This window comes from Lampetra planeri, chromosome 31, assembly GCF_965212315.1.
Source record: "Lampetra planeri chromosome 31, kcLamPlan1.2.h2, whole genome shotgun sequence".
Classification (NCBI taxonomy): domain Eukaryota; kingdom Metazoa; phylum Chordata; class Hyperoartia; order Petromyzontiformes; family Petromyzontidae; genus Lampetra; species Lampetra planeri.
The window spans coordinates 8,880,247-8,907,846 of NC_136137.1; the positions used below are offsets into that span (position 1 = coordinate 8,880,247).

Genomic DNA, 27,600 nt, shown 5'->3' on the forward strand with positions numbered 1-27,600 from the left:
CTTACCTCTTCTCTATTTTGCACTCCTATCGTAGTTGCTTGTGGTTGCAAGTTGCTGACCCACCCCTACTAGACACCTGTGAAAAGAAACTCCTTAAAAAAATAAAAATTTTACAACGGTTTTATTAACAACTTCGTTTAACTTACGGTCGAGAAGTACGTCAATGACGCCTGAGACACGTGGCGCCTGCTTTTTGTGCGAGCCGATTCCACAGTTTAGGGACCGCGGCGTTTTTGATGTACACAAAATATATAATTAATAAGCCGTCCATACAAAAATAGTAATTGCTTGAAATGAGGCAATTCATTGATGATTTGATGCCGATTTTGAAACAGGCATGCACTGTCACCGGATCTGAGTACGTGTGCAAAATTTGGAATTGATTGGACAACAGGAAGTAGACTAACTTTTGATGACAAGATTGACCACGACAAACACACGTGAAGTTAAAAAAATAAAACCGTTGAACAAAACCGTTGAAAAAAAGAGCACAGCTCATCGGATTCCTCCAGTCTAAATAAATATTCCTATTCTGAAACACCCACCTAAAGACACTACCCACACGTGTGCCGAACTCCTTCTGTCACGACTCTGTAGAAAGTAATATTTGTTGACCGTGCAGGTCGGTGCTTCGCAACTTGTGAAACACTGCCGCGGCAGAGTCCCAGGTGTTCAGTGACCATCAGCCGCCATCCCCGGCCATCTCAATTCCCTTGGTCGTGCACGTGCAGTTGGGCAAACGGTCACGCACAGAGGTTCGGAGACACATATGGATACGTGGATAAACACAGACGCGGAGACACTGACACACATAACAAAGATCGCCCGCATAGCCTTAGACTTTTGGGGCAAGTGCTGTTAGCGAGCACCTGTGAAGGCCGGCACGGCAAACGAGGGGGCTAAGTGGCCAGCACCACGCCAGGCTGCCTTTGTCTCCCCAGAAGGGATGTTTACACATCGTATCAGGTACTCATTTGAAGCGGAGTCAACCTAGGGGAGGCCCAGGAACGGTTCAGATAATCGTCAACGGTGGCCTTGAGCGGGAATCGAACTCGGGTTGCTGGATTTGTAGCGCAGCACATTAACCGCTGCACTACTGCTCCCCTATACACTCACACAAAGACACGGAGAAACACATAGAGACAGAGACAGATGCTTCTTCCACAAAAACTTAAGGGTAGCAGAGAACTCACGGCCTCTGACATCGGGAATTTACTGAATTCATCATTCACGTTCATTTTTTTATCTTTCAAGGTAAATACATGCAATTCCAAAATATGTTTATAACAAACATTAAAGTAGATCATTTTTATTACATCAATATTACAATTCGTTTACACTTGAGAGTATCAGTGGCAAATAATATGAAGGCAAATGGATAAATACCATATATCCCATGAATGCCAAATAGGTATTTCAAACAAGCTGAAAATACCTTTATACGGATTCTGTGCACATTACCTTGACATTAAATCAACAACTTCTGACAAGTGAAACGTCGAAGATGTAGAATAAATGAACCATAAACTTTACAGTATTTAATTGACAATACGGTCATTAAGTCGTATGTACAAAGTATATGAAAGTACATATATATGAAAACCTTTAGCCTCCAACATTAAGAGAAATGCTGTAGAGTCATCTTCACCCTGCCAATGAAGACAAACACAGTATTTTAATTAAGACATGTCACATTTAAGGTTTCAAGTAAAACTCGATAAGTATGGCATAATCATATGTTAAATGGATCAAAAGTATAGTTCCTGAAAAGTGACACATTATATATGTACAAACGTTTACCTTGAATGAGCCAAGGGGCCCTATACTGATAACACCCGTAGTTCGATTACGCTGTTCAGTCAGAGTTCTGTGGTCATTTTCAACAACCAGGGATATGAAAACATGGACTAGTTAAGAAATCTACCAACTTCCGAGAATCAGCTGCACTTAACAGTCAAAATTCTGCCCTTAGCCAATCATCCCTCTGGAGGTGATAAAATTAGTACAGTACCCCATCGTGGTCATCAAGTTAATAGTGGCCTTGGCCATGAAAATGTGGCACTTCCCCATCACTGACTCGGGGATGCCAATGGAGATGAGCACCGCCACGTTTCCCATTTTCTCACAGACAAGCGACAACTCCATAAAACGAAGGATAACGGTGGGGCCCTGTGATTCCTTTATCATGCCACTGCTGGCAGAACGGTGTCCAATAGAGGAGAGTTTGGCCTACTCTTCCCCACTGGCCAAACACCTTGGAAGAGGTAAGAGTACCCACACTTTGCTCATCGTGTGTGACCTGCTGATCAACTGGACTGTGATGAACCCATTGACACCGCTGGGTGGACAGAGGCAAAGCGATTTTAAAAACTTTCAAATGTCACACCAGGAGAGTGAACCCGGCAATATTTGGACCGCAGGTCCAGTGTGGTAAGCGTTGCACCGCAGGGGTGGCATCGCACGCGGTACAGTTTACGCAGCAGGATTGGAAGGCCAAACACAGAGAGGTTGAACGTTGAACTTCTTACACACCACACATAGCCAACTGCGCTAATTGGAGGTGCGGGGGAAGGACAACAAACTAAACACAAAAAGCAGTTTTTAATTAATAAACGTGGAACGCAACACCCTGAGCTGCCGCCACCGTGCCACATGGGACTCACTTATCTGCAAGCGCCACGTCCGGCGCCTGCGCCAACCTCTGCAGGACCTCCAGGAAGCCGAGAGAGCGGAGCCGCTCCTGCCTCTCGAAAAACCCTGCCCCCCGCAACCGCACAGGGTTCACACACTGCAGTCATCATCCCGCGATCGCTCACGTTGGCGACAATCCCGTACGCAGCAGGCACATTTCAGATAATATTAATTCTAGATATTGAACTCCAGCAGCAGAGGGTATCTTAGGGTTGAACCAAAACTTTGTCATTTCCATGAGGTATAAAATAAGTGTTTTATTAGTATGCAGCGTCAGTCATGCGCACTGTATGTTGAAACACGCACAGTGTTCACACGTCGGCGCAAGAAAACAACAGACAAGCGGAAAGGCGGCAAGAACCGGGGCCAATAATTTCCCAAGCTCCGTGGGTCCTACATTGGGATGTTTGACGAATTACAGCAATACGTGTTGATTGATGCCATTGTTGAAAACCAGGAGCGATAGTGGTGAAGACGAGAAGTTGAATAGTAGTGAAGACGAGAAGTTGAATAGTAGTGAGGACGAGAAGTCACTGTGTAGTGGGGTAAGACGGAAACACAGTGCACATTACCTTCCTCCTCCGACCACGCCAAGTTGGAGACGCAAAATGTTGCAGCAATCTGCAGCTTCACGTTTGCATGAGACTGCAATCCGTAAAAAAAATATATATAAGCTACAGGTCATTATTGTATATACACAGCAGCATTACAAGAGACTACAGTTCAATACAATTAACATTTTATCATCGATGTATCGTAATTGTCAAGTTAATCAATTTGCATTAGAATATTTTTTGTGGATTAATATCTACGTACTTTAAATTGCACATTTCCTTTAATCACACCCATTGTTACAACCCAATAATTCTGATGATCTTGCAGCGTATATTTGCAACTTGGAACGCATATTTACACACACATACACCAACTGTTGTGTATCCCGAATACTGGGTTCAGGGCAGAATGTTATCCACGTGCTTCTTTCTGGCAATGCTCACCATGTAGTGCTTTATTTTCTGCAGTATGTCCGAGTGCGACATAATACATTCCTTCGCCACGGTGCCATCTGCGATGTTGGCGAGGATGCACAAAGTCTGCAGAGTAAACATTAACAGTGGAGATGACGTGAAATCATCTCCATAGGAATGCAATTACTAAATAGCATTGCGTAAGTTGAACAGAAGATGAGACTTTAACCTCTGGAACTGCGTTGGGTAACTGTTCACCTCTTTGTGCCATTATAGAAAATTTATTACAACAGCAAAGATTGATATATTGAGCAGTAATTTTTTTATTCCAAGAGGCATACTTTAACACCTTGTAGGGAAACATTTTCCACATGGTGCTTGGTCCCTGATTTGCAGTAAATCCCAACCTTTCGAGAGCCGTGACCCACTTCCACAAGTGGTCTGTGGAGCACAGGCTGGCAACCACTGATATCAGATACTCTGCACGTTCACAATTGGGAGATCGCGACACACGACGATGCCATATTGTGTTACAGATAAACAATGCTTTAACAATACCACGCACGTATTCAGTGCGAGTTTGACAATGCCATTGCAAAACTTTAGCACACTTATTCTCGCGGGCCTTGCCATATTGTGTTACAGATAAACAATGCTTTAACAATACCATGCACGCAATCAGTGTGAGTTCGACAATGCCATTGCAAGACTTTAGCACACTTATTCTCGCGGGCCATGCCATATTGTGTTACAGATAAACAATGCATTAACACCTGATGAAGGAAGCTTGTGTTGCCTCCGAAACGTCGTGATTTAATTTTGTTGTTTACATTTATTTTATTTTATTGTTTTACCTACGTGACTTTACCGAAAAAACCAAAGAGTATGAATCCTTGCAGTCACGAAAGCTTGAAATCTAAAATTAATGCATTAACAATACCACGCACGCATTCAGTGCGAGTTCGACAATGCATTTGCTAGACTTTAGCACCCTTATTCTCGCGGGCCAGATAATACCCCTCTTGATGAGAACAAGGATTTGTCCTTATAGCCGTGTAAACATGAGCAGAAGCAAAAACACGAATGAAAGCAGAGGTACACCTGTCCACACCTGTTCCGTGATGTCGCTGTTGTGTTCCCCATCCAGAATGAGAGTCACCGCTTGCATGATGTGCGTGCCGTAGCTGTTCATGATCTGATCAATGTGCTGTGGAAAGAGCCAGCAGGTGACAGTCATACTGGTAGGAACCTCCTGGTTACACCAGCCCACAGGGGATTATTGTGTCCGTCCGTCGTGCAGGGAGGGGCTGGGTGGGGAGGGTGGGGAGGGGCTAGGTGGGGAGGGTGTGGCTGGGTGGGGAGGGTGGGGCTGGGTGGGGTGGGGCTGGGTGGGGAGGGTGGGAGGGGCTGGTCACCCCGTGGTGCCCTTATAAAACTCAACGTTTAACCTACTCACGCCGGCTTGTGCCCGCCCTCACAGTCGGCCATATTTGCGGAATACACCACGCCGCCGTTGACCCTGGCCATTGACCGAGCAACACAACGTTCCCACCAGCTCCCTCCGCAGGAATGTGTTTTTGCACTAAAATGGGAATTTCTTCAGTCGACCTTCCCTTACTGAAATAAACATTCACAGGTCACGTCCGTTTCATCTTCTTAAATGTTATTGCAATTGTATCATCGGCCTCAAGCCACAAACAAAGTATCCATTCTAAACTCCTGACCCTTTTGTCACTGGGTCACCTCTCCGATGTCTTGTACTAAAAGAGAAACTATTTTTTTAAACAGTCTGAGATTAAGTGTATCTTGCAAAAAAAGAATCAAAAGTGGGTTCTTGCTAAAATGAGGAAATGCATAACTCCTTTCTGTGGCTGGGGCGAGTCTATACACAGGACAACCGCTGCCGACGTCCCCACAAAGTGGTGCTAACTTTATTGATCCTGGGGGGATGATGGGTTGAGTCAACCCCCCACATGGGATTTGAACTCGCAACCTGCAATGGTTTCCGTGTGAATTTAAGTACATTTACAAACGCGCAACTCTTATCACGTAGGTTATCACAAATGTGCAATATTCATACATTCTAAGGTCGATTAAACTATTTTGTCTTGCATTTGTCTCTGAAGAGTCTCGAACGTGTAGTGGCATTTCGATCCAGGCCGTCGGACCGCTGAGTAGGTGAATGGGTGGGTGAGTAGGTGAGTAGGTAGGCGAGTTCCAAACCAATGGACCGCTAACCACACAGCTGCGAGGTTCAAATCTCGCTGTCCGAGTGATCAGACGCTATGAGCTGCCGAACGGAAATAGCGACTATTGTCAATGGAGTGGACCGGTACGCACCATGTGTCCGTCAGACAGCGTGGAGCTGCACGTGGTAGGGGGGAAATGTGGCACCCACCGGCTTGGTGGACAGAAGGTTGCGCAGCAGTCCCAGAGTCTTCATGAGCACATTTGTATCGGAGTCTGAAAGCAGTCGAAAGAGCTGCGTGGTGCCCAGACCCTGGAGTATGTCCACTTTAATCTTCTGCTCTGCCTGAAAAGCCATATTCTGCACAACAGAGGCATCGACTGTCAATTTGTTTCAAGAACATCATCACCCCTGACATGCAGCAAACAATTCTGAACTTAAATGAATGGTGCGAATTTTCTTGCGAACTCTTTTACGCTCTTTTAAAAATATTGTGCAATATTAATTGTCAAAAAACTAGATTCTATTCCGCTTTGCAATACAGGCACATGCTCCTAAGATAATGCGATCAATCAAAATCCACATCTTCAATAATTAACAAGTAGAGTCTTGGAAAGGCTCACACCTGAATGTCCCCCTCCCAGCTTGGCTACGTACGTACATACATATTGTTCCTGGACACATGGCGCAAGGGGCTGAAACTCAAACCCAGTAGGGATCTAAGCAGGAGAAAGTCCACGCTCAGCCCATCAATAACAAACTAGAAGGCGTTTTAGATAAATAGTATACACATCAAAAAAAATACGTAAAATAAGTTAGAATAAAGTGTTGTTTACTGTCTAAAATCAGACTAATCCAATATTGTCACAAAAAATTATTCAGAGATGTAGAAAAGAACCGATTACACACAGCTGTCTGCCACAGGGGACGTTCAATACAGCGCAGTATATCGAGATGACCTGCATCAATTCTCTGGTAAATGATTCTTAGTTGTGGTACACGCATCAAATATGGCGTGTGAATATTGATTATTTTTTAAGTGTATCTGTTGCATGTAATATCTCGTCACCGTTGTATCAAATACATGTTCTACAAAACACCTCGCTATAACCAAAAAAGAATTGATTCTTGAATAAAATTACAAACCAATGCAGAACTAATCAATGTCACAGTCATGGCAATAAAAACAGAAACAAATTTCACAAGTATGTTTATGTACACACAATAACCCTCATCGTCACCCTGTTTGTAAACATCAACTCACCTAGAGGTCTGCCCAGGTGGAGCAACTTACTGGCATCAAAAATACGACTATGGTACTAAGGGCCAACTGGCAAGACGGGCGACTGGGGTGGTCTCCGTGAGTCCGGCGACCAAGGGGAAGAGAAGACCTAAACCCAAATTGTGGGAGACTTTCAGGGCAGAGGAGCCCAGCACAGCAGCCAGCCAGGAAAATCGAGGCATGGATTATTTTGAACACCAGCATTATTCCATTTCAACAAGGCTTCATTGATCTTCTTGGTTCTTTCGGTAAAGTCACGTAGAATGGAAACAATAAAAATAATAAAATAAAACATAATAAAATAATTCTCACGACGTTTCGGCCACAACGCAAGCAGCCGTCATCAGGTGAAGACCAGGTCTGTCGGGGTCTTCACCTGATGACGGCTGCTTGCGTTGTGGCCGAAACGTCGTGAGAATTATTTTATTACGTTTTATTTTATTATTTTTATTGTTCCCATTCTACGTGACTTTACCGAAAGAACCAAGAAGATGAATCCATGCAGTCACGAAAGCTTTAAATCGAAATTTAAGGCTTCATTGAGTGATGACGAAATTCAAACGGACTTTACCATGAGGGCCCAGATGCCATTGACACGGAGTGCGGAGTTCTCACTGCGCGTGAGGCTGCACAGCAGCTCCACTGCTCCGGACTCCAGGATCGGCTGAAAAACACAGAACTCAATTGACAATTGGCAACATTCAGATCATTTGCCTCCCTACCAAATGTGTTACCTCCACATTATTATTAAAATATTTTCACCCATTCCCATTGGTCACGCGGTCCTTCTGGAAGTGCATTTGTTCGGCAACATTAGTTCAATACAAGCAAATTCTGGACCAGTGATATATTCTCTTTGGACAAGAGCTGTTCGTAACAAGATATTATATAAGGCAAGAGGGGGGGGCGGGGAGGAGCCAGGGGGGCGGAGGGTGTGGAGGGGGAGGGGCGGGGTTGAGTGCCACCAACCAATCACCAACGGCCGGTGAGAACAAAGCCGGAGCTGTGGCTGTCCTACCTGATGACGGAGGTTTGTGTTGCTCCCGAAACGTCGTGATTTAATTTAGTTATTTTAATTTCATTTTATTTTTATTATTTTTATTTTCACCTACGTGACTTTACCGAAAGAACCAAATAGTATGGATCCTTGCAGTCACGAAAACTTCAAATCTAGAACAGTGATACATATTCAGTGTTTCAGCAGCAGCGAGGCTTGGTGGACAACAAATATTGATAAGCAAGGACCTTCTCCGTTAGATATGGGTTGAGTTTCATCACAAAACGACAAGAGTACATCATGGTTCCTTCACATCCGTTTCTCCCACTCCTCGAGAAAAATAGCGCCACTGCCTCATTCTTCCGACATTGACCAGGACGACAAGGACCAGGACGGCTTAGGGGGAACGGAGCGGTGGCACGAGCCACTTTGTGTCTGTCGAGCCCCCACACCTCTTTGCTGGGCGAAAACTCGAGCAGGAGGTTACAGAGTGTTGAAGAGGCCACCATCAGCACGTCATCTGGAGCATTCTGCAACAGCTGGAAACAGAGAAGCCCATTTTAACATTGGGCCCTGTTCACGAACAAAAAACATTTCAGATTAACCCGTTCCGAGTTCGCCTCCTGTTCGACCCTCTGAGCCTCACACTGCCGAGACAGCCCAAGTCTCATGTAGCAAAACACCACGGCATGTGCACCACAGCACAACCCCGGATAGCCGGACTACCCACGTATCCATAGTTAACCGTGTATCAAGTTACATTTTTTACGTGCAATTTTATCGTCTTGGTGTGTTCTGGGACTGTTTTTTGCTGTTGCCTTGCCCGAGCTTGCACTTAGTGTTGAACAATCGGCAGGAATATATGTACTTATGCAATTTGTACTTAAATAAGATTCACATATATTTATATAGTTTTAGCGACTTTTTTTCTACTTTTCACTCCTATCGTTTTTTTGTATTGTTTGTTGTTATAACTTGCTGACCCGCCCCTGCTGGACATCTGTGAAAAAGAGCTTCATAGCTCATCGGATTCCTCCTCCTCCAGTCTAAATAAAGATTCTGATGCTAGGGGGCAGACCTGGTCCTGCTCACTGAAGAAGTCCGGCCATCCGCAATTTTTTTAAAAATCGGCATCAAACACAACAGCAACCCACATGCTAAGCCACCTTCATCACTTTCAATACACTTCAATTATATATTTTGCATAAATTAACATGATCTTATGTACTTTATTATGCATTGTATATTGCAATATATATTCTTAAGTATAGAGTATTTTTATTTGTTCATAGATTTTAAATCTATGAGAGATGTTCATTTATTTGGCCGGCCCCAGAACAGCTAGATGTGAAATCCGACTTGCCGGGGTTTCCCTGCAACATTGCGCATTGTGAAAAATAACAATTCGGCTTATTTACATCATCACAAATAATAAGAGTCTGAAAATTGCTTTAAAATAACACTCGTATCCAGAAGAAGAATCGGCAGAGAACGGTGACTGACCACAACGGGGCGAGTGACCGCACACGAGCAGAGAGAATCCACGGGGCGAGTGAACGCACGAGGGTGACCACGTTGACAGGGAGTGACCGCACGGGAGTGACCCCCCCCCCACCCCGCACACGCATGGCAGTGTGCCGACCCCGGAATGCTCACCTTCATCAGTGGCTTCCAGACAGCGTGGTCCTGAAAGCTCGTTCGCAGTTGTTGGACAGAACGGGAGAGGCTGTGCAGACACCTACACGTCCGACATGGCAGCGTGGGCATGAGGGGCAGCCAGAGGCAAGGTGGACGCCACGACCGTCCTTGCTCCGCACGCGCGGTCAGTAGCCGGGCAGAGCAGGGACCGTCCCCCAGTGAATGTTTCTTCACTGGACGAGCACGATTTGTCATCGTGAGCAGGGTCGTTGGTTTCTCCCCTTCAGGCAAATCGACTCTCTAAACCCTCCTGGATCGCTCTTTATTTACCATGAATGTAATGGGCAGTGCTCTTCATCGCTAACAATTGCACTGCACGTGTGTTTATTTCCCACTGCTGCAGGGATTGATGGTGTTTGTCAAGTCCATCTTCATCATTTGACCCCTTATGACCGTTCCTCCCGGTGTCACGGGTGCCTTGATACCCGGTGCTTTATGGATGTCTTGGAGAAATATCTCTAACCCTATTTAAACCACATCAACCAGTAAACGACTCCACTGTCGGACCCTACTCTTGGTTTCAAAACCGTTTAACCAAAGTGACTTGGGCACGTGTGCATATCTGAGTGTATGTCGCACAGCTACTACACGTATGGCAAACAAAGCAAGCACTCAACGTGAAACGTACATGTCACGTGAAAATTATACTAATTGCAATTACCAGGCGTGCCACAGTGGAACAAGCAAATGCCACACATATCTCCACTTAACAATACAACATGAGTGTTAATCAGTTTTAACATGTAGGCTTTCGCGACCGAAATAATCCATAATGGACGTTTCTGGGTTAGATCGTGTTAATACACATTTACTGTATATTTACGCGATCCAACCCAAAAAAATCTATTATGGATACGAGCTTTATTTTAAAGCAGTTGAATGAAGGCAATCAACGAGGATTACAATGTTTACAACTAAAAGGTGCTCGCAATATCATTGCACAAGAACATCATGGAGTAGCTCGCCCAAGGCACCGATGTAATTAGTACACAGCACAATAGAATCACTAGCGTCGTTGTGGAGAACATAAGTAACACAATGAATAAGCAGGCAACACGCCTCCTTCACGGATCTGTCCCTCCTCATAAAACCAAATGTGCACATCACATCAGCCACATGGCCTCATGGGGTTGCACAATTCCAGCAGCATTGGTTAAACGTAAACAAACTCTGGATCAGTTTCGCAAAACCTGTCAACCCCTTATCAGTGCCCTACCTTATTACAGACCAATTCCGACCTTATTGGTCACCCCGAGCCCTTATAAATCTCAACGTTCATCCTACAAAGTCCCATCGCAAGGTAAAAACACAAACATATAGAACATCTTTTTGCCCATATTGAAACGGCTGTACGCCGTTTGGACCTGAAAACTCAATTTCCCTCCACAAAAATACGGGTAAACCGTATGGGTTGACAGGTGTGGTTTTGACGTTTGGCGTTTCATCAGCAAAGTCAAGTTCACTCGAACCAATGCTGCCGAACTGCCAGATATTTAAAGGCAAGGACCGTCTCAGTTAAGACACGGGGTCCTAGTTCGAAACAAAGCTACGTGATGCACAACTCAAAATAATAATTAGCGTCGTTGTGGAGAATTTAATGAACGAGATAAATAGGCAGACATTACGCCTCGTTCGATGTACTGTAAATTAGTCGTGTTAGAGAGAAATGTCGTGTGGCGTCCATGGGTAAGCCTAGACTAGGAAGCAAAGCTGCACACAGCATCTCGTACCTGACAGAAGCCAACTGCACCTTGACGACTGGATCTGCTAAACCAGTTACAATCTGGTCCATCATACTCTCTGTCTCAATTACCTGCAACAAAACAATTTGGACATCCAGTCACTGAGAGGTGAGAAATCGTAACAAACATGTAACTGGCTCCATATTCTACCGCTAACAAGGATAAACACGTGATTCATATACCAATCGGCAAAATGCTACGGTTATAAATGCAAAACAACTAATCATTCTAGCTTTGTTTTCGAAAGTGCAACATCAAGCCAGGAGGTCATGCCATGCGTGCGAGTGGTAGACCGCCCTAAACTGACAACAGCCTGAGGAATACGCGTTCACTGCCTGCCACGAGCAAAACAGAAACACGTCGGAGCCTGCTATTTCATTCCGTGTCATCGTTCACGTCGCAGGCCTCAAGAGACAGCGCTCCGTCACGTGCACGCAACAACGCACGCGGAACGTCAAAGGCCATGGGAGGGAGGGCGAAGAAACTCCGGCCGCGCCACCGCACACCGGGGTGTCATGTCGTCGCGACAGCCCCAAGTCAAACGACGGAGGGAAATGCTGATGCCAAGAGCAACCTGGAAGGTCTAACGAAAAGGAAATAAAAACACTGCGTGTTAATTACCGCTGCTGGAAGAAACACGCACAAAATATCCAGAATCTTAAACATTTCCACCGGCCAGAGACATCAATGCCAATCAAAACCTCGGCATAATAATATCCAGCCTTCTGATGATTTTTAAGACTTGTACAACACATACTGCAACTACTATTTCCTGATCATACAAGGACACTCATCCATCAGAACAGTGTAGTCGCATTAATGCATTAAGTGCAGAGTGATCTGTGTATTGCAGCATCATCATGGGGTGCTCTGCTCTGTACATATCCAACAATGAGCCGCCGTAGCATGAGATCGACGAGACCCACGGCAACACTGCCTCGTAGGACCCATATCCACACACAACGTTAACGCAAACTATCCTAATGCAACCTCAACGTGAAGCATCCCAGCATATGTGCCGACATGGACCGAGAGGGCCTGTCTTGTGCAGCTGAGAACAATGTAAGTGTACAGCACTGTAAACACACACACACAGGATGGATCGTCAACTAATCTCACTTGGACTTCTATAGCAGCCGACGTGTTTACTGATTGTGACCAATACATTATTACAGCATTGTGATTTGAAATATGAATTCCAGTTTTTACATTGACTAACAACTCGTGTGCAGCACATTTAACTTTTGAATGTTAACAGCGCTGATACATAGTCTTGTTGTTGCCGTACCCTTAATAGAGCACTGGGAGTTTATATTGCGCATCTGTGCTCACGTTTTGGTGGTATTTTGTTGTGCCAGTGTTGTCTAGTGCCACGGAGCACGGGAGCATGGTAGAGACGCAGAGCCGTGTCCATTCAGCCAGCGTCCTCTCACCACACACATTCTGTACACCTCGCCTAACCTTCACTCAACGATTTCTTAGCTTTAAACCTCGTGTGCTTTTTATGACAAGATGCATGTACTTTACAATGGAACACAATCGCTGATGTGTGTGGTTAAATACCAAGATAGTACCAGGACGATGACTCTTGGAAGGCATGTGCTGCCACCCTATGCGAAACGTTTTGGTGAGTGTTCTCAAAGCGGTGCAAGTCTGCAAAACCTTCAACCCACTCAGACCTGCCACGACTCAGGCAATAATGCATAATTACAGTCTCTAATTAACAAACAACAGAACAAGCTACCTGGTTGTTTTTCACACTTTATTGATGACACCTTCACAGTGAGAAACAGAACAGCAATTAAGTGCTGGAAATGTTCCCATGGCAGTCACAGGGACACACTCGCTTCAAGGTCGACACCACGCACACTCAATTCATGTTGTTTACGTCCACGGGAAAACAGAAGCCCAGCGCTCGGATACATCGAGAAAAACATGAGGGTGTACTCAAACTGCTTCGGAAAAATCCTCTAAATTAACGCTTTGCTTAGAGAAGGGAGACCTGTATTTTTCGGACAAAAAGGCTCAAATTTCATGCACTGCGTTGGCGCATAGACCACATGGTGACCACCACCCCATGGCATGCCACGTCACCCAGCAACGATCGAATCGTGTGGCTTCCTCGCAGTTCAAAATACAAAGTGAAAATAGAGACAGATGCCATTCATTCGGGACGATCGACATGGCACAGCACAAGAGATTCCTCAACGAGAACGCAGTGTTTGTGTCGTAGCAGCTGACACCATTACCACACAGGACACGCGGTTCAAACCGTGCAAGAAGCATTCACTTGAGTGTGTTGGACAACGCGACAGGGTTTCTAACGTTACACATCAAATACCTGACAATAACTATTTTTAAAATGCAAATTACCTTCCTTTTGAAATGCAGAAGCAGCTCCACGTGACATTTTATTGAAGAAAATAAGTGCAGTGTATCATGTTTGTGATTATTAGCTTTTTCTCCCAAAACGAGGCATCACCGAGTTAAGACATTTGCTGGCATTCGGCAACTAAATCTGTGCGCAGAGTTGAACGCCTAATCCACCCGGCTCAGTGCAGCATATTCACCAAGGAGCATGCCACTAGTCTTGGAACAGTTAACACTTTTATCTGCTCAGCGCCGATTTATTAAAATGAGGACTAAAAATGCTTTAAGCAATATATATTTGGTGGGTTTAAAAGTAAAATTCTGAGGACCAGGTAGTTAGTCCAAATTCAGTAATGATTAGCAACAGAAATCCATTCCGTCCATAAACAAAAGGGGTTGTTGCAAGTTTACTCAGCGCTGCCGTAAAGAAGCACTTCCCTGTCGAGCAAGAACACGACACCTACTGTGCTCCCAAGGAGGAACTCCCGAGACTAACACTGCGGTTGCCAATAACGACATCATCACGAGCATCTTCGGAAAAATGAATAACTGTAATCCCTGTAACTTGGTAGAAATCGTTTTTTTCTACTTAAGCAGGGTCAACTGTAGCAGATAAACGAGTGGCGGCCCAAGCTGTCAAGTAACAGATGTTGGCAAGCTGCTACCGAGGGGGTAACGCTGCTGCTGCTGCCGCTACTGTTGCCGCTGCTGCTGCCGCTGCTTCGTACAGCTCCTTTAAGAGGGTTGTTGTTAGGCTCGTGTTATTTCTGGCACAAGCAGGCCGCTTTAGCCTCATTCACCTTTTTCCGGATTTCCTCGTCGTTAGCCCCCAGCGCCGCATAGAGCTTGAAGGCTGCTTGCCGGAGCTCGTGAGAATGCTTCAGATCGTGATCCAGCTGACAGGAAGAGGCAAAGCAGGGGAACACAGCGTGGATTTTAGCATGCCAAAGTGATGCAATAAAGCCCCTGCCACGCACTGCTGTGGGCATCTAATTCAACTCCTAAAAACGCCGTCGGTAAGCAGTGTGTGCTAAAAAGCCTTGACAGGATAAAGTGCTGAACAAGCAGCATAACCACCAAAAAGCACGCTTGGATTACAAAGCAGGTGCAAATACACACGAGTGAAACTGGAAACGACCTTACATCAGTCGAAACGCAGAAATACATATTTAAAAAAATAAGCCCTCTCAATGCATCAAGTTTAAACGACTCAACTTGCAGAGCTGTCATTGGTCGTACCCGTTTGATGTCAGTGATGGGGCTGACGGGTGTCGGGTATTTAAAGTAGTCGGCCAGCATGGTGATGAGCTGGTCGGTGATGCTGGCGAGCCTCTGCAGCTCGATGTCCATCTCTATGAGGTACGCCAGCGTCTCGGCCCCTTCCACTCGCTCCTCCAGCAGGCGCTCCTTGTTGCACATCCGCACCAGGCACGGCAGGGTCTGCAACGCAAAGCAGACACAATAGTTTGTGTGCGAGGTGCATCGGTGTGCCAACAGGCCAGATGTTTGTCACGGCCGGTAGGAAGCTGCTGATGAACTGTGTAGGTCAAGCAAGGACATTCACCACTGCTCATGACTCAGAAAGAATGCGCCACCACGAAGGTAGGCCAGGTGCGTGCCACGTGGCCAGTTTACAGTCTTAACGGTTCAATTTACTGCATGTGACGTATTGCATACTCCACATACTGTAACACATCCTATGTTACACACCGCAACTTCGGTGCTTGTTTTGAAAATGATGGCCCAAATCCCTGTATGATTAAAGTAGAGGCTGGGAGACCTGACCCATGCACTCCTGGGCAACCCAACATACATTTTAACATCTTCAGAATGAATATGATTTACTATGCAAGCGGCAAGTACAATCTTTGTCACTAGGTAAGGGTCCACTGAGACGAACAATCTTCTTCAGGTGGAGAACCGAGTCATGAATGTAAGCCTAGCAAGGTATAACAGTACAAAAAACACTCGATCATAAAAACAAATAAAATGGAACAGGCGGTAACAGAAGCACTTACATTTGCAAAGTGAAAACTAACAGCCGTCATTAATGGAAAATGTCAGCTCCGTAGGATATGTAACTGATGATCATCATATCTGTTGAAGATGGTATCTGTGAAAAGGTCGGGCGTGTACCTTGAGAGCGATGATGGCGTCATCTGTGCGCAGTGCCCCGGCCCTGCACATGTACGTCAAGCTGTCGGAGTGGGGGGGGGACAGACGTTCATTGGCGCTTACTCAGAGCAATGCATAACTGTGACAGCAACACATTTTACACGAGTCCAGGTCAAACAACAAGATAACAAATGCGTGCAAAAGAACAAATTATATGTACGTAATATAGAGCATAGTTTCGATTTAAAGCTTTCGTGACTGCAGGGATTCATCTTCTTGGTTCTTTCGGTAAAGTCACGTGGAAGGGAAATAATACAATAATAAAAATAAAACATAATAAAATAATACAATTCTCAGAATTGAGAATTGTATTATTAATTCTCAGAATTGAGAATTGTATTATTTTATTCTGCATTATTTTTTATTATTTTATTATCTCCCTTCTACGTGACTTTACCGAAAGAACCAAGAAGATAGAGCATAGTTAAAAACATTTATTATATAATTGTAATGTTTAAATACATTAACAGCATACAATTTTCATTCAGAAGCTTTGTTGTTACACAACGTGTTCAGTTTGTGAATTTAAATTGCCGCATTGGGTGCATCCCACGTGCTTGCATGGCACAGCATGAGTGGAACTTTCATCTTGTTTTATAGTTGCGGAGCACAGGTGGTTAGGGAGTGAGTGAGCGAGTAGGTTAATGTGTGTGAGTTCGTGCGAGTGTGTTGTTGTGACCTGCTGTGTGGTGGTTGCACAAAGTGTGGATGAGATGGAACAGTTGGTCTGGTAGATCGAGTCCTCAACATGGGTGGGAGAATCACAGAGAGTGAATATTAGGGGGCGGGGGGACAGTAGCCATGGTAGTGGCGACAGGAGAGTAAGGGAGTGACGATCGTGTGCATGGAACGGAGCAAGCAGGGGAGAGGCACAGCATGTGTTATGGTATTTCTCTAAGAATCTGGATAATCTTTTTGTTTCAGGGTGGCTGGCAAACGTGACTCCTATCGAGACACCTGAGGATCCTGATGGTGTTCTGAACTCCGCTGGCCAGGTCCTACAGGCCCATGTGTTGTCCATCAAAGGGCCTGCATTCATGGCCACAGATAAACGCTCCTACACTGGGCTACGAATCGCACAGTTGCCTACCATTTGGCGGCGGTGAGTTGCATTTCGATTGGCTGATCCCTGCGCATCATCTTCACAAACACCTGCGGCAGCGTCTCTCCATCGACAATCACTGCAAAATCACAACAGTCATTTTTAGCTGATTGGCAGGAGACTGCTATATCGGCAACTTAAATAAATACCCTAAATTGTGATGCAAGTAATGATGCATCGATTACGTGCGTCAAATTATGCAGGCGAGGAAGAATAAAGTATAATGTAAGCACACATTTATGTTGAGTGAAGATAATTGTACAAATGATACAGAAACTATACGCAATAATAAACAAGTTAATATAATTAAAACTAAACTGGATTGTTGTTTGTATCGAATCAGACCCTCAACACAAGGACATTAATTTGGCGAAAGTGAAAATAAATCAAGAAAAACTTCCATATTTAGTTTTACCATTTTGAAGAATAACAAATTATAACAGCAGCACAAAAGCAAACCTCAAGACTTCACACTGAATACACACACGTCACTTGGAATAAAGTTTGTGTTGGCTTTTATAGACGAATGGAGCATCGACAGTCAACAAACTTGGGCAGTGGTGGCAGCACGAAGGACACGTGGCCGCATGGCCAACATTACCGTCAACCAAGGCCAGCGCCACCTGCGGGTTCTCGTAGGTGAGCACGGCGAAGCACTTGATGGCCTGCATCTTCACCTGCACAGAGCGGACCGGTGGCCATGATGCACACACGTGTTTGTATTTATGTCATTACGTTTCCTGTGTATGCGTGTGGGGAGCAGTAGTGTAGCGGTTAGCGCACTGCGCTACGAAGCCAGCGACCCGAGTTCGATTCCCGCTCACAGCCAACACCAGTGACAATGATCTGAAACGGTCCTGAACCTCCCCTAGGTGGACTCAGCCTCAAATGAATACCTGGTGTAGTGTGTAAATATTGCCACTAGGGAGACAAATGCAGCCGGGCTTGGTGCTGGCCACCCATCCCCTCGTGTGCCGTGTCTGCCTCCATAGGTGCTCACTAACAGCACTTGCCATAACAGTCTGTTAAGACTGTGGGGATTTTTGATGGTTTTTATTTCTGTATATTTGTGTGTGTACATGTAGATGTGTACAAGTGTATATGTGTCTGTAGTTATATGTGTATGTGTGTCAATCGACACTCTGGACACCCTTGCAAATGAGAGGTTCCAGCTCAAGGGATTTTGCAGATGAAACATTTTAACAGATAAAATAAAAATAAACATATCAAAACACTCTGCCTCAAGAGACATTTACTGAACAGTAATCTTGTGTATTAATTAAAACGCCTCATAGGCAGTGGTTTAAAAATATACACGCAAGACTAGAGCCAATCATTATCCTAAATATGTTGTGTTTAATGTAATAATTTGGATCACACGGTTTGCCTTCTACAAAGACCACAATTCATTTGTTTTAATTACTTTCTTCAAAACATTCTTAGTAAACGTTTTCTGGGGGAATTAATATATAAAATGTACTTTATTTATTTACAGCAACAATTTTACCCAATTATATTCAGCTAGAGATCTTACAATACTGTTCAATAAAAGTGATCAACATTTTTACCCTGATAAATCTTTGTTCATTTCAGTGCGCAAAGCTGTTTCCACAGCACATGTGCATCTCGCTGCAGCACTGGCGACGAACATTCATCGCTGCTCACACTCAAACCGGCCGCGTGGTTTGGTGGCAGAGCGGGTGGATCACAGTCAGAATGTTGCAGTTAATAATCCTAATTGGGGGCGTTGACTCATCCCACCCATCCACCTCAGGGTCCATAAAACGGTACCAAATTTGTGGGAAAGTTAATATGTGGGAGGAAACCAAAGCATCTGGAGAGAACCCACTTATCGAGGGGGTAACATTCTATCCCTTTATAAATGTAAACAGATTTTTTCCACTTGCTGTACTGTCTTCTGGCGAACCAGGGTTATGACAGCCATGGGAAGGGGGTGTCAAAATATCTGTGTGATCCACCAACGCTCACATCCAGTGCTGGACTACAGGTGGACGTCATGCCACCACTGCCCGGCCTGTTTGTTTTCTCACCCTCACAAAAGCGCTTTATCACAACTGGAAACGACTCGATGAATATTCAGTGCAGTAACGATCAGGACAGCATCAATACGCACTGAGAAGCAACAGCGAGAGGACATACCCGGTAGATGGAGGAGGCAAGCAAGGGGGCGATGGTGGGCACTGCTCCGCTGTTGAACAAAAACGTCTGATGCTCAGCACTCTAAAAAAAAAAAATCAGACATTCACACTTCACATTAATGGGAAGCCTACGACCACACCAACCGGAATGCACCGGATCTCACGAGAGCCGAGAGGCTAAGCGAATCTGAGCCTGCACGGCGCTCGGATGGGCGACCACCAAGTGAAGAGCAGGTGTTACAGGCGTTGTGGTTAGCAGGGGGGCAGTGAACAAAAAACATATTGTTGTTCGCTTTCACCAGCCGACACTGACCAGCGTGGCGAATTATGCTTGAATAACCACAGCCTTCTGTGGTGAGGGGAAACCACCATCCAGCAGTGGATTGACAAACGGGCTGTACACGTACTACATGACCGGTTTGTACCGCCAACCCATTTCACATGGACGCAGTCTGAAGTTGATATAAAGTTCACTGCTGTGGTTTTTATAGGGCAGATTGAAGTCCTGTCAGAGAAATATTTTTTTTCTCCTCCAAATTATGTTCAATTGTGCTATAGACATGCAATGAGACAAAGATCACCCTCATAGCCTACACAGACCATTGGGGCAATTTCTGCTGGCGATCACCTAACGTTGCCGGTACGGCACACACAAATGGGTGGCGTGAAATCCAACGGTCACCTAATATTCTGCTTTACCAAGTATTTTCATCATCCCCAGTTGACCCTTTAATTATTTTGACTCGATGATTGTTGCCATCTCCCTTGCGGGGTTGCCATTAGGCTGTGTATGAGACACAAACCTTGCAGCAGTGAGCGAAGATCTGGCAGATGAACTCCTGAGTGAAGCGGGTCTTGTTGAGGAGGCCCATGAGATGAGGAACCACGGTGTGATCCTATACACACACACACAGCAAAGATAAATTATTTGGACTGACACCACGTGCGACCGCATCTCTACGGTAAGAACAAAGTATCGCTACATATTTAGCTGATTTCTAATTACAAATGAATGACGCGTTATGCTTCTAAACAACAAGAAACACAACACATTTTTCAGTAAAAATATGATGCAACGTTTCAGGCAACGGCCTTTCTTCAGAGCACACAGAGGGGCCACAGATGGAGTGAATGATAGTTGGAGACTGCACTTTGACACCGTATACTCCATGGGGCCCTGATAGAAAATTACTTTTCAGAATATTTCAAAATTAAATTTTAAGTTGGCCATCAGTAGATATTGCGTAACAGACGAACGCTTCAAAATTTACGCATAAACTAATTTATATTAAAAGTAAAAAAGTTACATTTCCTGGCGCATTGCATGCTGGCTATGCATGTTGCATCCTGGCATCTTCCTGAAGGGAGACCCAATGTCTACTGAGGGGCTCGTGTCTGGGTCTCACGCATTACTTTAATCGGACCAGAGGCTTTCAAACACTTCTAAATCGTGTTTCCATCCCTTTTGTAGTTACTTCAGCTGATATAAATAACGTTTTATTTTGCCACGTTTAATGTTCCCACGAAAACAGATACTAGGTGCACATTCCCCCTACTTTTAAAATCTTAAAATAATCCATAATAAAATAATATAGTATTATTTTTATAAATTATAGTTTTCTACCTACGTGACTTTACCGAAAGAGCCAAAGAGTATAGTATTAAAATAATATAGTATTTTCACTTTTTTACTGGTAGGAACCTCCTGGTTACACCAGCCCACAGGGGATTATTGTGTCCGTCGTGCAGGGAGGGGCTGGGTGGGGAAGGAGGGGCTGGGTTGGGAGGGGAGGGAAGGGTGGGGAGGGGCTGGGTCGGGAGGGTGGGGCTGAATGGGGAGGGGAAGGTGGGGAGGGGCTGGGTGGGGAGGGTGGGGAGGGGCTGGGTGGGGAGGGTGGGGCTGGTCACTCTGTGGTGCCCTTATAAAACTCATCGTTTAACCTACTCACGCCGGCTTGTGCCCGCCCTCACAGTCGGCCATATTTGCGAAATACACCACGCCGCCGTTGACCCTGGCCATTGACCGAGCAACCCGACGTTCCTACCAGCTCCCTCCACAGGAATGTGTTTCATTTTTATCACTAGACAGCACCTGAGAACGACTTGTAGTTAAATGTGCAAATGATAATTTCGATTCAATGTCACATCACGAGGGTTGTAAATTAAATGCAAGCATCCTGAGTTCGTACCGTGTAGAATAACTCCACGGGAGTCACGGGGCTGGTGAAGATCGTCCGAAGGCAGCGTAAACACGCCTTGATGAAGTTCAAATCTGGATGCACAAGACCTGCACATTGACACATGGCAGAATGAACAGAGATAGAAGTTTCAGTTTAATTTATTTGGTATAGCCCTGTGAGCCATTCAGCTCTTGAATCGGGTGCAACCGCAACAAACAAAAAACAAAAACATGAACAAGAAAACATCTTAAAGTGGCTATGCGCAAACAGAAAAATGAAGGAAAAAACTGCAAAGTCTTCCAGAAAAAAAAGCACCGTACACCAACGCTGTGTGCAAACATCCCAGTGGGATGCAAGTCAAACAACAACAACCACAAGACAACTTAGATTAAAGCCATCATTCTAACTCCGTACTACAACAAACAAACATGGCCAAATCAAAAAACGTTTTCGAAATCACCAAAATAAAGCCATAAGCAATATAACAGTGATCATAGGAACTGTGACCGAAATTCACAATAAACGACATAAACAACATGTAAAGCAGCACAGCGGTTGAGTTTGCGCTAATTTCTATCGTCTTCATTGATGTACTTGTTTTTTTGTTTTTGGTTTTGTCATTTCAATGACGTCGGCCACTGTTGCAAATGAAACCAATGCTGGGCTCTCCCAGTTAAACAACATCAACTTGAAACTTGGAAAACTATGCCTGTGAGTTCTTTGAAACCTATTTTACATACTATCCAAATCACCGTCCTCAGGTGAAGACAGAGCTGTCTGAAAGACAGCGCTCCAATGAACACTGCTAAGCTTGGCAGCGTATTTTAAGCTGGGTGGGAGGAGAAGAGCGCCTTGGCAAAGGAGTTTACATATCAACAGAAGAATTTAGCATTGAAAAAGCTGTGTTAATGTCAGAGAATTAGCAGGATGTTTAAAATACGCTGCCAAGCTTAGCAGTGTTCATTGGAGCGCTGTCTTTCAGACAGCTCTGTCTTCACCTGAGGACCGGCAGCTTGTGTTGTGGCCGAAACGTCGTGAGAATTTTATTTTATTATGTTTTATTTTTATTACTTTATTATTTCCCTTCTACGTGACTTTACCGAAAGGACCAAGAAGATGAATCCCTGCAGTCACGAAAGCTTTAAATCGATATCCAAATCACATCGGTCAAATGTTATCAATACAATTGGAAAAATGTAAAAAATGTGTAAAGTAAATAAGGAATTAATGAAACACATGTGTTATAAAAAAAATAACTTTCAAAAACCCGTATGCAGTGGTGCAAAGCTATGTGCTGGTATTGCAGAATGGTAATCAAAAACAACACTGTAGCGTACTGTTAATATGTGCAACTAACACACGATATCTGCCACTGTTTAACAGTTATAATTGGCTGTGAAGGGTGTGAGCTGACCTTGTAACAAGACCGGCACGGTCTGGCAATCCAAGAGGGACTTGATATTGGTCTCCGTGCCCATAGCTAAACTCCCAAGCACAATCGCACACTCCGTCTTCAATTGTAGGCTGGAGTTTTCTTGTTGCAGTAGGTAGAGGAGCCTACAGGTGACATCAGTGACAGTAAACCTTCAATGTGACATTAGATTAAACAACGTGACGCCTATGCTGCCAGTCTGTTTGTTTCCCCCTCGTGCCACTGTCTGGGTGCCCGAATGGAGCTGTGGGCCCCCCCCCCCCCTGCTGCTCACCATGAAATCCTGACGCAAGGGTCCAATAACATTCTTGCGGCAACAAGTTTGACCTAAAATTCCGTGATAAAACAACATGCAAAAATCTTCCTGGTTCTTTCGGTAAAGTCACGGAGAAGAGAAATAATAACGGCACAATCTTACCCACGCAGTCACCGACTCAACCACAGACAGTGTCCCAATGAAGGGGACGCTGTCTTTCTGACAGCCCTGTTCTTCACCTGAGGACGGCTGCTTGCGTTGTGGCCGAAAAGTCGTGAGAATTGTATTTTATTATGTTTTATTTTTTATTCTTATTTTATTATTTCTCTTCTACGTGACTTTACCGAAAGAACCAAGAAGATGAATCCCTGCAGTCACAAAAGCTTTAAATCGAAATTTAACCTGCAAAAAGTACAATTTTCCTGCCCTCAAAGTGCAGCAGAAGGTGGTTTCCGCCAAAACACGAATAATCAATCTGCATATCCAAGCGCAAAAAGAGATTCAACGTTTTAAAAAACATACAGCAACGCGTAAAAAACGTTTAAATAAAATCCATATAAGATAAAAACAACAGTAGTACTGTAATCATATGACACTGCAGTGCTATATAATTATTAAAACAGGGACACCCCACTCAATCTCACTATACCAGGAAGATCCGACTTGGAGATGCTTGACCAATTCCATCAACGAATGGTCGGACGAGAGTATCGTACTTTGATAAATCCGACATATACAACAGCATGACATTCAAAGGCCCTAAGTCAAGAATCCATTGCTGTGCTGCTGCCATCTCTGGGCCAACCTCAGTCCAATCGATGGCATTTACAGTCAGCTCCCAAGCAAGCACTGATCAAACTCAATCCTGCTTAGCTGACAACATCTGATGGCATTGAGTGCATTTAGAATTTGGTCAGAATGAACGGTGCTGTCCAAGCGTTTGCAGAATAAACGAATATACCGCCCACCACAACACTTTGAAACGTACATAACTGATACAGGTAGGAATGACGGATTCCACACTGCCCACCAGGGATTATTTGTCTGTCGTGCATATGGGGAGGGGAGGGTGGGGGTGGGAGGGGTGGGGCTGGGTGGAGAGGGGAGGGTGGGGAGGGGCTGGGTAGGGAGGGGAGGGGCTGGGTGGGGAGGGGCTGGGTGGGGAGGGTGGGGCTGGGTGGGGAGGGGCTGGGTGGGGAGGGGATGGTCACCCCGTGGTGCCCTTATAAAACTCAACGTTTAACCTACACACTACACTATACACGACACGATACACTACACTTATACAGGTAGGAACAACAGGTTCCACACTGCCCACCAGGGATTATTTGTCTGTTCCTACCTGCCCACTCCGAAGGAACGTGATTATAGTTTTGTGTTGGCGGTTGAGGAAACCCGTGTGTGCATAAGCAGAAAAGCGAGACAATGTTTTTGAATGAAAGGGAGACTTGCCTGGGTACCGCTCCCAGCACGATCAAGTTGGCCTTCTGCTTGTTATTGCCAATAACTGCGTTCTTCATGTCACTGCATCACGACAAATCAGCACTGCACACTTAACGCTTACAATTTACAAAAAACACGTATCCCTTACAGAGTTGGATTGTGCCAAAGTCTGCATAAACATTTCAAATGCCTATGACTACAGGATATAATTGTCAATTACACAACAAAAATGCATGAATAGTTTTGACATAAGTCTTACTTTTATTCTTGGCACAGTCAGAATTTTGGAAATATATTTTAAAATGCAACAAGTGCATTTTTACATGCCAACATTCCATCGCTTTCTCACGCAAAAGCCCATCATCATCATCACCCTCATTATGAGCCATGGTCAACCCACTGCTGGATGAAGGCCTCCACAAGTCGCTGCCACCGCCACCCCTCACAATCCTGCCGTATAATCGTCGACCGAGCTCCTCCTCGGTGGCCGCCCTCTCTGACGTGTGTCGTCACTTGGCTGCCACTCCGTTATTACTCTTCACCATCGGCCATCATTATCCCTTCTGGCCGTGACGCATCCTGCCCAGGCCCACTTTTTGTCTCTTAACTTGCCTACGTTCTCTTATCCATGGATGTGTAGTGCCATAAGAGGGGCCACTGTGCCAGCCCACGAGGGGAGGGGCTGCTGGGGGCTCTGGGATCATAGACAGATAAGCCTCGGCGCCAGGCGCTAGGATCCCAGGCAACCCAGACGCTTAAGCCCCTTGGCGCCACCAACGGGGGGCTGTGGGTGCTCTGTGGGATATCTGGGGGCGCACACAACCCCACCCCTCGTTGGGGACGAGGCATAAAAGGGCAGCTCCCTGGCCGATCGGGGCCAGTCGCAGCTCAAGACCCAAGACTCGCCAGCCAGCCAGCTTAGGACCCTGGACCCCCTCGTCCCGCTTGTCCTTGTAAGGGCCGGGACGCTGTGAGGGCCAGTGGTGGGACTCTGGGACTCCCGGCTCTACGTCCTTGTAAGGGCGAGTTCCGAGGAAGCCAGAGTCCAGACCCGCACCTTGGCTGGGTCGGGTCAGATAGCCTCCCCTAGGGTAATTGTAGCCGGAGGACCCCAGAGCGTAGCCAGAGTAGTGTATCTAGGCTGTGTACCTAGGCTGTAACAGAGTATCAGGACTGTTGGAGTGTTGTATTGTAATAAAGAAGTTACCTCTACAAGTGTCTCCGGAACCCATTACAGATGTGTTTACTCGATGTTTCTCAGTGTGATTCGAAGCGAACACATCTCCCTCCTGCTTCTAAGTGTTTTTGGTCGAATGTTTTGTTTCTAAATAATGTGCAATGACAGTAAATGCACTCATTACGTATTTCTGCATCATGATCAAAGCCAATTTTTCACAAGCACTCCAACTAACTCTAATCTCTTTATTTCATAACTTTAATTATCATCTCAATTGAATAACTGTCCTCGGTACAATAGTCTGCTGGTTCTCAGTTGTGTCCTTTCAATTTATATATCCAATTACACACTCCACAATCAAATATAAAGTTAGGCTTATTCTTCTTCAGTATAAATTTTTTCTCAATTCACCATCATCCCACCGTCTAGTCTTGAGAGGAAGACCCAATAGGAGATGGTGGGATACTGTGAGGGCAGATCTTGGAGGTCGTGTATCTGTGCAGCAGCATAATTTCTTAATTTCATCACAATATTTTCATGGCCGATTTTGTATAAATGCACTTTTTAAAAAGCTCACATTTTTTCCCACAAACGAGAAGTGTTTTTTGAATGAACGTGTCCTACCTACCGCGAAATAAGGTTCAGAATCATGGTCAGTGATGAAAATGTAGAACAAAAACTGAAAGTGTGCAAAAGAAGCGAGCAGAGAAGCGTGCTTGGAATTACATTGGGAGACAAAACTCATGGATTGGAGCAAACATGTAGGTATTGACGTCATCTGAATCGCGTAGAGAAGTGGTGTTGGGTACGGCACATCGTCAGGGATGATGGTCAAGAATGGGGATGTTGGTCATGACAGCCAAGGAATGGAATCTGGCTGGGAGGGCGTCTTGTGTTGCGCCCGAAACGTCGTGATTTAATTTAATTTATTTTATTTTTATACCTACGTGACTTTACCGAAAGAACCAAAGAGTAGGGAGGGCGTCTGTCGAGGAGAGGAGTGACACAGTCAGTTTAGGTCCACGTGCCAGGCGGAACGTTGCATTGCAGAATTGTGGGATGTGGTGTCGGCTTGGGGGGGCCGGCCTTCGTCCGGAAGTGGATTGATCAGGGTTGACGATAATGACAAGTGCCATAGGTTATAAGTCATACTCTGATGTATTTTGAGAAAAGGTCTCACATGACACCCTGCAGAACGTTTCCAGGATCATGGTCGAACAGGCGGTCGACATAATGTCTGCTCGAAGCCGTCACCTCCTGAAATTATACAAAACAAGGCAACATTCTCATCTCACACCATTAGCCACCCTGCATATCAAGCATGGCCTGGATGGCATGGCTGGCTCACACACGTCGCTGCATCGAGACAAATGTCGAATTTAAAAACACATGTCACAACAATGATAAACGCATGCAGATATGGACACAATTACAAAAACAAGTTGCTCTAATAGACGTTGATGTATAATTAACACTGCCTGTGCATTTGAGCGGGATAAATGCAAGCGATATGGAATTCGAATGAACACCCTGCAATTTTGATAAATTGTCACCTTGGAGAAATTATTGTAAAGGTGATGCAACTGAGAGTGTCGAAGAGTGACACTTGAACTCTCCTGCAAACTTCGGTTCAAATTAGACTACAAAATTAGAAATTTTCAGCGTTGCTATTTTGCGTTGCTGTTGCGAACGTTTTCACCGACAAAATTCGCACTCGCCACAACGCCGTGTTGTGTTCAC

The 27,600-nt window shown here is 45.1% G+C and overlaps 1 protein-coding gene across 2 annotated transcripts in view; it reads right to left on the reverse strand.

The window, feature by feature from the left end:
* Positions 1 to 1,171: 1,171 nt before the first annotated feature.
* ARMC8 (armadillo repeat containing 8) overlaps positions 1,172 to 27,600 on the reverse strand; it is a 31,788-nt gene continuing 5,359 nt past the window's right edge. The window contains exons 2-22 of one of the 2 annotated variants that reach the window (XM_078609218.1): positions 27,041 to 27,117; positions 24,693 to 24,764; positions 22,967 to 23,109; positions 21,562 to 21,659; positions 20,176 to 20,268; positions 19,374 to 19,454; positions 17,815 to 17,890; positions 17,202 to 17,292; positions 16,073 to 16,133; positions 15,176 to 15,376; positions 14,737 to 14,832; positions 11,555 to 11,637; positions 9,783 to 9,864; positions 8,579 to 8,665; positions 7,701 to 7,793; positions 6,058 to 6,207; positions 4,771 to 4,866; positions 3,690 to 3,785; positions 3,264 to 3,336; positions 2,664 to 2,757; positions 1,172 to 1,649 (exon numbers count right to left, since the gene is read on the reverse strand). In XM_078609218.1, the coding sequence (XP_078465344.1) occupies positions 1,619 to 1,649; positions 2,664 to 2,757; positions 3,264 to 3,336; positions 3,690 to 3,785; positions 4,771 to 4,866; positions 6,058 to 6,207; positions 7,701 to 7,793; positions 8,579 to 8,665; positions 9,783 to 9,864; positions 11,555 to 11,637; positions 14,737 to 14,832; positions 15,176 to 15,376; positions 16,073 to 16,133; positions 17,202 to 17,292; positions 17,815 to 17,890; positions 19,374 to 19,454; positions 20,176 to 20,268; positions 21,562 to 21,659; positions 22,967 to 23,109; positions 24,693 to 24,764; positions 27,041 to 27,117 (1,974 nt within the window). In that variant the 3' untranslated portion in view covers positions 1,172 to 1,618. Of the gene's footprint in view, positions 1,650 to 2,663; positions 2,758 to 3,263; positions 3,337 to 3,689; positions 3,786 to 4,770; positions 4,867 to 6,057; positions 6,208 to 7,700; positions 7,794 to 8,578; positions 8,666 to 9,782; positions 9,865 to 11,554; positions 11,638 to 11,956; positions 12,150 to 14,736; positions 14,833 to 15,175; positions 15,377 to 16,072; positions 16,134 to 17,201; positions 17,293 to 17,814; positions 17,891 to 19,373; positions 19,455 to 20,175; positions 20,269 to 21,561; positions 21,660 to 22,966; positions 23,110 to 24,692; positions 24,765 to 27,040; positions 27,118 to 27,600 lie in introns of those variants that run through there. The other variant, XM_078609219.1, reaches the window with a different exon arrangement.